The sequence below is a fragment of the Phlebotomus papatasi genome, chromosome 1 (genome assembly GCF_024763615.1).
Source record: "Phlebotomus papatasi isolate M1 chromosome 1, Ppap_2.1, whole genome shotgun sequence".
NCBI lineage: Eukaryota > Metazoa > Arthropoda > Insecta > Diptera > Psychodidae > Phlebotomus > Phlebotomus papatasi.
In genome coordinates, this window is record NC_077222.1 from 55,147,236 (window position 1) to 55,157,365 (window position 10,130).

The window sequence follows — 10,130 nt, forward strand, 5'->3', positions numbered from 1 at the left end:
ATTTCGCAAAACCTGGAACGCTTAGATACCCCGGTTTTTAATATTCTAAATGCTATAAGCTTTATGATTAAAATCTTAAACTAACAACCCATTTAAACTAACAACCCATTTTGTAAATTGATTTGTAATCGTATTTTTTAGAAGAATTGGTCAAAGACTTCAATTCAAAATTTTTCAAATCTTTTGAAATTTCATCATATTTGAAATTCAATTTATTTCTATTTTTATTTACAAATCAAAGTTTCTAGTATTAATGAGTATCAGAACTTTATCTCCAAGTTTAGTAGTGTTACAAAATTAGTTTGGATTTATTTTGTTTATTATTCGATAAATTTGCCTCCAAGCCCTTAATCCTATTCTTAATTTTTCAGAGTGTAATGTTCTTTCGACTCCTATTAGAAATCATCAATACCTATAAGTCATATCGGGTACTGTAATATATAAATGATGTTCGCGGAAGTGAATCATATTTAGAGGAATTTTATCTTTAAAGTCCATAAAGTTCAAAACACGAATAAGCTTTTGTAGCAGAGCTTTACGCTTTACTAAACCGATTTATCATATTTATGCGCATATGTTGAAAAGAATATCATTCTAAATAACAAAATTGAGGCGCTTCCTTTGAATCATTTTATCCGGTCTCATTTGCATAAAATATACTCTCAAAAGGATGCTATTTGATCTTCCTTCCTGGCTTTTTCAATAAAATACAATTGATATTCAACGTAAAAGATTCCAAACAAATCAAAAGCACCCCCATTTGATTGCGCATTGAAATGTGTACAAATAGGATTAATATGAGTATTTTATCACACATTTACATGAACATGAATTTCAGCAACTGATAGGGATTTGCATATGTTTGGAGCATTTAGTGCGATATGGTTTGATATTTATATGAATAAATAATTTCATTATAGAATATTCCCACACAAAGCAATATTGCGATCGATTGTTATACTTGATTCAAAGTGACAAAAAAATGTTATCAGTTTTGCAAAAATAGATTTCTTTATGCCATTTCCCGTTCAACCATTCGAAATTTCTGATCGGATAGGACATTGTTGTGCTCAATGTGCCATGCTCAAGTCGAAATCGTTCACTCTCGAAAAACCAAAACACAGTGAGGGTTGGATTAAGATTCAGGAGTGGGATAGACGTTGGAATAAGATTCTTTCTATTGTATTTGGTGTTTTAACTTTCATGTTGCTGTTTGCAATAGTCCTGGCAAATACAATGAGCACGGCAGCAGTGTAAGTCTTTTTGTAATTTCTTTAATATATCTTTTAAAGAAATGTGTCTTTTGTCGTTAAGGCTACCTTCTGCGCCGAACATCACTACAACGCCCGTTTTAGAGTCTACTACTTCAGACCTTTTCTCAACGATGGAAACAAGTGAGCTTTCAACTTCAAGTGAACTTGAGAGTACAACTACGGAAGAAACAACTTCAAATGAAGTAACAGATGGGAAAATAATTCAGCCAACAGATTATTACCATTTCCATGATGATGATTCAATTCAGATTTTAGATTTTTGCTTTATGATTTCCTGCAATATTACTTGCACAAATGGGAGACTTAATGATATAACCAGGATTATTGATAAACTTTATAGGGTGAGTGACTATATACCTTAATCCTTGAACTGGAATACGAAGTTTATGAGAACAGGCTATATAGACTTTTCAAACTTTGATTTTAACTTAGGATTCTATTTTCTCTATTTGCTTCTAATTAGACTTATATTTAATTTCTGGCTATTTAAGTAAAAAAATTGGAAATACCACCATACTATATTTTCTGCTTATAAATAGCAAGTCATTCAATAAGTCCGTAGGATAACACATAGTTTACGACGCAATAAAAAAATTTAAAAATATTTTAAATCAGTCATACATATTACAAATGAAGTGTGTCAAAATTTGATATATATCGAACTGTTTTGTTCTGAAGTTAAGTCCTGGACACACTTACGACTAAAGTCCAGAGACGACTAAGCTCGTTTATAGCCAAGTCAGTTCCTGACACACTACAAACGTGGCTTAACATTTTCTGGCACTCACAAAACATAACTTTCGTGGGTTTTTATGTAGATATTTCTACTGAAATACACTAGTAGTCCTTTGAAAATGAAACTACTTTTAAATTTACCTAACAATTCACGTATAACAACAAGAATTATTCACTAGAATCGCCTAAATTGTCTTAAGTCACGAGTTGCTTCCACCTCACAAATAATTGTAATTAACAATAATTTTTGGACGTGTACTGAGACATGATATTATAAATAGTTTCATTTTCAGAGGAGTATTAGTGCATTTCAGTAGAAATATCTGCATAAAACCCAGGAAAGTTATGTTATGTGGTGCTAAGCCTCATTTGTAGTGTGTCAGGAACTGACTTGGCTATGAACTAGCTTAGTCGTCTCTGGACTTTAGGCGTAAGTGTGTCCAGGGCATTACAACTGTTAGAAATAATCAATCTAAGTGCTTTTTTTTGAATGGAAAATCCTGAATTTCGGTTTTTGATTAAAGTCTTGATGTAAGAAAACGATAACCCTAACCAAAACCAGCTAGATAAATATTAACCGGTATCTTCACCGTTAATTAAAATGGTTCAGATTTGGTTTTTTGGTCTTTGATTTTGTTTTTGGATCTGGACGTCCAAAAAATGACAATCAAACAAAATGACAAACACCGAAAAATCAATGATATTGTGTTGAAGGACCCCAAAGTGAAATTAAATGAGCTATTTAAAGGCTTCTACACATTGGGACAAATTTTTGCCAAAATTGCATTTTTGAGGGAAATTTGACGTTTCTATCTACAGTACTACAGGTCATTTCTTAAAAAAAAAGCAATTTTCGATGAAACTTACTCCCACTGTGTAGAGGCCTTAAGATCATAAGGACGTTGAATGACCATGTTCAACATCCTACATGATATTTTGGGTATGAAAAACCATGAAGCAAAAGTGTACAAAATTGGATTTAGACAGGTTCTTCACTTGCCATATTCGAAAGATCATGACTCAAGGGAGCTTTAACCAAAGAGATGGCTCACATATTAGCGATTTTACTGAAACACCGAACTAAAATCTGAAATTAGGGTAAGTGTGCCAAATTTCGGCATAGTTGCATGCAAGCGCCAAAGTCTCAAGTTTGAAATGTAATATCTTTAATAGAAATTGATTTTTTTTCATTCCTTCTACTTTATAAGTGTTGCTTAGAACCTTGTAGACAGTTTATCGGCTTCATTTACTTTAAAATCGTTCTTAATATATTTTAAAATGAATAAAAATGTAGACATAGCTTTGGTGCCATATTTCGGCCACTTTCATTCTCATTCCTTGCCCTTCCGGAATTCTTCCAATGTCTTTTTCACGCCATCTCGTTTCTCAAACCTACATTTTTTGCTATTCTTTTGCATTGTATAATCTCTAGAGTATGTAAAAACTAAAAAATCATGGAAATTCGAGGAACAAAAAAGGTGGCCGGAATTGCAAGCTGGCCGGAATTTGGCACACTTACCATATAGCCTATTTTAGAGAATTTTCGAAAATTTCCTTTTGGACGGGATGAAAAAGTTGGATAATCGTTGAAAACGATATATCGACTTTCATCTGCGTTCTCTTGTAAAATAAAATAGAATTTGACCAAAAAGATTTTTTCCCTTACCAATCCTGTGGACTTATTGAATGACCTGTTACGTTTTTCTGTGAACACTTTGAGTATACAAATGTAAAATTATTAAACTGGCCAGTAAAATATTAAAATTTGGTAAGTATATTTCAATCTTTACAAAAAGGGTATGAATTACATATCAATATTTAAGATTATCTATTGAAACCCATTTTTCTCTTGCCTAATCTTGCATGAAAATGTCACTGCTCTAAAATTTCTAAATTAATAGATTTATCAAATTTAATTTTTCTCTGACGAAATTTAATCTTTTATTGCTTATTTGTACGATTCCGTATTAAACCTACTAAAATTCAACTTTGGAATTTCCACGAAGAAAATTTAATATCTGTACACAACTTTTAACCATACTTGGTTAATAAGGATCTAAAACTCTGCATCCAACAAACTTTCTGTAAAGATTTTTAGGTTTTTATTTTACTAAGAATTTTAAAAGTTCCATTTTTTTTGTTTCTAGAGAAGCCGATGCTGGGCAGTACGTTTAGAGCTCAACCGATGCAGTTTTTCAAGAAGGAGAGTTGCAAGAAATTGGCTCACAACAAAGGCCTTCATCTTAGTGCTTCAAATAGTTAACACTAATGTGAGATATATTGAAGATAAATCCTTCAGTGCATCCTGCTTCAAAAAGCTCCATACTCTGGTCTTGCGAAATACGGAAATGCAATGTATCACCTCAAAGCAAACTTTTGTTGGTCTGGAAAATCTTCAGAGACTGGAATTGATAAACCTCCCACTTAAAATGTTCTCGAGTGAAGTGTTTGTTCCATTTGCTGCAAAACTCTTAGTGTTGGTATTTGAAGAAATGCTAACACCTGCCTTTCCTGTGACTAACATCACAGGAAAATTTTCTGGTCTTTCAAATGTGAGCTACTTGAGTCTCAAGTACAATCATTTGGGTCCATTGAATGAAGACTCATTCGCAGGACTTGAGAATGTTGTTGAAATGGATTTGAGGGGCTCTGGTATAGCAGAGATTGAAAAGAGAACATTTGACCATTCGAAACCTCTTAAGCATTTGTTCCTCAATGGAAATTACATCGAGAGTATTCCTTTCAGGATATTTGATGTGATTCTGAAAAATGAGAAAGCTTTGATAGATCTAAGTGGAAATCCTTTCATTTGCGATTGTAGACTGAAACAGCTGCAGAGGTATTTGGATGATCCAAAAACTAGAGGAAATTTTGTGCTCCCATTGACATGCATCCTGCCAACGGAGTGTTGGGAGGAATTCGTAGCAGACTGCAATGTATGTGGAGAGAAAGGTAAGCCCACCACTTCTACCGATGGAACCACTGAAATATCTCCTTTATCCCCGAGTGAGAATATAACATCTATGCCACCACCAACATCAACAAAACGTCCCCCAGAAAAACCCGATGACGACGTTGTCACTTGCTTCAACAAGGCAGCCTTCGTAACCCTAATGGTGATGTCTCTGCTCCTGAGTGCCACAGTTGGAGCCGTTGGTCTCTTCTGCGCCATTCGACACTGCCCTTCTCTGATAAAGCGTGCAAAATCCACTTTCGTGCCAAAGAAGCCTTCAACTGAGGTTCCAGCCTTCCCATCAGGAGCTTCAGCTACACCACGTTCTTCCACTTCAAAGCCACCCTTCCTTCGAAGTCTTTCAGATACAAGTATCGCCAGCGGCAGGAGTTACGTGTCGGCAATAAATCCACCTCATTTAAGAAACATTTCCTGGAATATGAATAAGGCAAACTATATACACGATAACTCAATGTATTTAGAGGATAATTTCTTTGATCGCCCACCTCCACTTCCACCTCATCCAAGAAGGAACTCCAGTCTCACAACAGATGCACCTTCCACAAGGACTACCTGCACGTATTCCACAAACGAGAATATATATGAATTGTATGAATAACATTCCTGACACTTTCACTGTGAGAGAATAATTTCGGTCAGGATTAGAGGAAAGCGGGTCAGTTTTGCAAATGCATTGCATAGTTCTGTAAAAGTGCACCTTTCAGGATTGAAACTAAAAATGTACGGATACATTGTTTGGTAAAGAGTAAAAGGGCGGACTTTTAAAAAAGTTAAAGATAATTTTATGAAAAAGTAATTTTATTTAATATTTGCTGCAATCCAACAAAATTCTATTAAACACAAAATATTTCAAATTAAACATTTCGGATTCTTAATAATCAACTATCTGAGTGTAATTTTAAGAATCGAAAAAATTGAACGTACGTAAAATTATCTTATTTTAATTTTGATATTGAAATTAAAAATAAGATGTTGAAAGTTCAAAATATAAAAATTTAGAATGTCAAATACACTAATTATTTTTTTGCTTTTAGAAGATTAATGCATAAATTGAACTTTATAATTCGTACTTTTCCTTTTCTCCCCTATATCAAATTTATTCGTAGGATGGTGTGACCTTTTTTAGTCATGTAGGCACTTTTAGTCGTCTTAAATAATGTCGCCAATCTTATTTAGGAGGAATGTATTGAAACATGCATTTTTGCAAAAAAAAATATTTTTTCAATGAGATCTCAAAAAATTTTAAGCAAATCTTTTAAATATGATAGACAAGACACTGCACCAAAGTATATCTATGCTAAATTTCATTTTAATTGAACAAGAATTTCAAAATAAAGAAGGTTTCAAACAGTTTTAAAGGCTTAAAGTGGCCAAAATACTTACTCCATCCTATGATTTTTTATATTTTAATTTAAGAGATTCATGTAGTCGCTTTTATCTGCCAATACATATTACACAAAATAACTAATGAAGTTAGATTATGAGGTATTGACTGTTAAAAACGACAATATAAAATTTGTTATACTTGAAAATTAAATATATATTTTATTATAAAATTGAATTATCTTATATAATTAGAAAATAATCTGCAAATTCATCAATTTTGCTGTGTATCATGACAATGTGTATGTAGAATGTTGGTTTTGAAATATTTGGCAAATACACTTTATTTTGATTCTAATCTGCACAATTGAGAAAATAGAGTTAAAGATGATTTCATGTATTTCAAGGTGTCCTATTTTCGTATCGTTTGTCTCTTAAATTAAATTAGTGTACCTTGAAGAGGGCATATAATGTACAATTTACTACAAAATAAAATCAACAATAAAGACACGTTTTTAACTAAAATTAGACCGTTTCAATTAACCCTCTATAGACAGAATAATAAGATGTATGATATTTTCTGAAATTTTATTGTTCTAACTCAAAGAAAGATGAAGTATATAGCATTTGCGTTTTTAAATAAGAGAACGTGGGGCAGATTTAGTCACCTGAATTTATTTCTAAGTTTCACTTTCCAAATTGTATGAACTATATTAATGAATTCAAGACAACAAAGTTCAGCTAATTTGCTTGGGTGATTACTTAAAAATATTCAGCATATTTCCCATTTAATAATTTATTACTTCAAAATTTGGTGGAAACTGCCTATCTCTCCTCTATCTATCCTTCACTTCCTAAAAATATTATTTGACATAATTTTGCAAATTATAAATTTTGAGAAGAATGTCGGAATAATATTAGGTGAGATTCTTAACAATCTCACCTACTATAATCCTAACAAAATTTCATGTCCTCCGATCGCGCTCAAACTTGGCCAAAATGTGTTTCGCCACTTCCTGATCACGAATATATGGGGGGCTAAGTTACGTTCCCGGCCGGCCGGCCGTCCGGCCGCTCTTTGGAGCTTAATAGCTCCTAAACTAAAAAGATATCGACTTGCGGTTTTCGGCAAAGGTTAAATATCATATGAAAATTGCAACATGGTGCATTGACCCCCCACCCCCCACCCCTCCTTCCGCCATTTTGAAGACCCCCCTTTTTTTGTTTTCTCAATAGCTCTGCCCCTATGGCATCGAGCGGGCTCAAATTTTAGTATGTTATAGCTGGGCCTTAGAGCTTTCCATCAATACCAAACTTAAGGTCCCCGACCCCCCTGACCCGAGCTATAAGGGTCCAAAAAAAAATTCTTAAAATGGCCATAACTCCGGTTCTAATTGTCAGAATTTAAAAGATGAGGGCTTTTTGGAAAGCTCTCGTAAAATGCCACTTCCTCTTCTAACATTGCAAGTTCATAAAACCACCGCTAGGGGCGCTATTATTAAAAGGAAAATTTTTAAATCTTAAAAGTTAAATAACTCAAAAATTCCTTATGCAATCGGGCTGAAATTTTAGTATGTTGTAGCCGTTGATTATACCTATCAAACAAAAAAAACCTTAAGTCGATCTAAAACCCCTGACCCGAGCTATAAGGGGTCAAAGTTTGAACATTGACCGGCCTCTATCTCCGGTTATAATTAACATATGGACATAAATTTTACCTTTTTGGTTTCGTCTCGATGAGCACTTTCAGATGGAAGTTCAAAAAGTCACCACAGGTGGCGCTGTGATAGCGTCAAAATTCATCGAAATTCAAAGACATTTTTCTCAAAAACGGCATTGTGCAAGTTAATGAAATTTTAGTATGTTGTAGTCCAGTCTAGGACGTTTCCAAAATGGTGCGTATGTGCGCTGTGGTTTCAATAGAACCGGAGATATGAGGGGTCAAAGTTCACGAAATTCAAAAAATCATATCTCCGGTTCTATGTGACCGATTTTGATGAATGAGGGTTTAAACGAAAGATCTCACCAAATGCTACAACTTTCTAGAATATTTGAACTTCGTGGGACCAACACCAGGGGCGCCACAGTCGAAAAACCAATTTCAATATCACATAACCTCAATTATCTCGACTGTCGCTAAACCGATTTTGATGATTACTTCGACATAATTGTAGAGCACATTTGTCTCTACATTTCGTCCATACATCATTTTCCGGTCAGACTACGCTATCACTCCGATTTTGCCGTTTAAGTGTGAAAAAATTGATTTTTCCCATAATAACGCTTTGAAATCACTCAGATGCCAATTTGACTGCCTCTACTCCACCAAGACACTTAAAATATGGTTTTAAATGGAAAGTCCCACAAAATACAACAATTCTTTGATATAGTTGAAGTTCAACAAATGACTACTTGAGGCACTCTGGATGAAAAAACGAGTTAAGAAACAAAAAACCTCGATTATCTTGGCTTCTGAGTAATCGATGAGATCATGTTCTATGGAAAAATTATAGAGAACATTCTGGTCTACATTTCACCCATATAACACTTTTCTGTCAGTTCATCCAAATCCTTGATATTTTGGTTTAAATACAAAATTTGTATAATTTCACGAATTTGATTCAAGATAACTGAATGGCGTCTCCCAACTTCAGCTCTAAATGAATTTGCATGCACTCCGAGTTAGCTCACGTTAAGAATCTCACCTACATAAGCCGGTTAGGATTATCTGTCCCTTTCTAAGGGTCCAAGCAGTGAAAGACACCGATCTAACCATGTTCTAGATCAAAACTAGAAAAAATAAGAGAACGTACACGTAGATATTAATCATGTAAAATTAAATCACTAAACTTAAATCAATTGACGGCACTTTTATCATTTCAGGACTATTTTAACTATTTGGTATTGAAATTTTTTAGGTCTCAAAAAAATCCAGTCTTCTCAAAATTTGCCCTCTCCGAAGTAATTTAATAGAAAAAATTGGAAGAAATCTGCATGACGATATTTTTTAGTTCTAGGTGGATTTGAATTTTAGGAAGGAAATTTAGGAAGGATTTTTAAACATTTATGTTTTAACAACATGAATTTGATACCGTTAAAATTTACAAAACTTAACTTGAATTAGAGTCTTATTTAAAAAGTGTTATATTGTGTTTTTGATGATAGAACATGTTAATCTGATCCATCCTTTACAAAAGGATCAAATTTGGTTAATTATAATAATTATTTTTATTACAATATTTTTACCAGTGAATGTGTTAGAACTACAAAATAACGACTCGATATTCATTTTTCCATACGTTTTTGCATAGAGGCACTGAAGACTAATGGAAGCTTTTTTCCTAAAGAGAATTGACTTTATCAGTCTGATATATTTCGAAATTGTGCATTAAAAATTATCTAAAAATACATGTTTCATAATGTTCACCGAAATAATACAAGAAGCAAATTTGTTTAAGCCGCGGTGCAATATCTGCAAAATTTTTAAAAGGAAAAGTGAAAAATAGCTTCACTATTTATTAGGCTTGATTGGCCCCTGATAAATTTATTCAAAAATGGAATTTATTTCAGAGGCGTTTATTTGGGTCTTATCGATCTTATTTAAAGTTTTTAAGTTAATAGAACAGTAAAATGATAAAGAAATTTTGTAGACCTTATTTTTAGAGATAAGACTGATTTTTATATTTTCACTGTTATAAACGAAACATTGATTTTGTTCGGACACAGGTGAATTTTTATTAGTTTGATATCAGTTACATATACTTTTCCTAGATGTGGTACTTCGTCCCACTGTTTTCGTAAACTTTTTTTTTAAATTCTATCAC

The 10,130-nt window shown here is 33.2% G+C and overlaps 1 protein-coding gene across 1 annotated transcript; it reads left to right on the top strand.

Annotated features, from left to right (window-relative positions):
- The first annotated feature begins 1,063 nt into the window (after positions 1 to 1,063).
- LOC129807360 (uncharacterized) lies at positions 1,064 to 6,831 on the top strand. Its single transcript, XM_055856581.1, has 3 exons — positions 1,064 to 1,253; positions 1,315 to 1,615; positions 4,157 to 6,831. Exons 1-3 carry the CDS (start codon positions 1,081 to 1,083, stop codon positions 5,579 to 5,581), a joined length of 1,899 nt encoding a protein of 632 aa, XP_055712556.1. The 5' UTR covers positions 1,064 to 1,080; the 3' UTR covers positions 5,582 to 6,831.
- Positions 6,832 to 10,130: the final 3,299 nt, after the last annotated feature.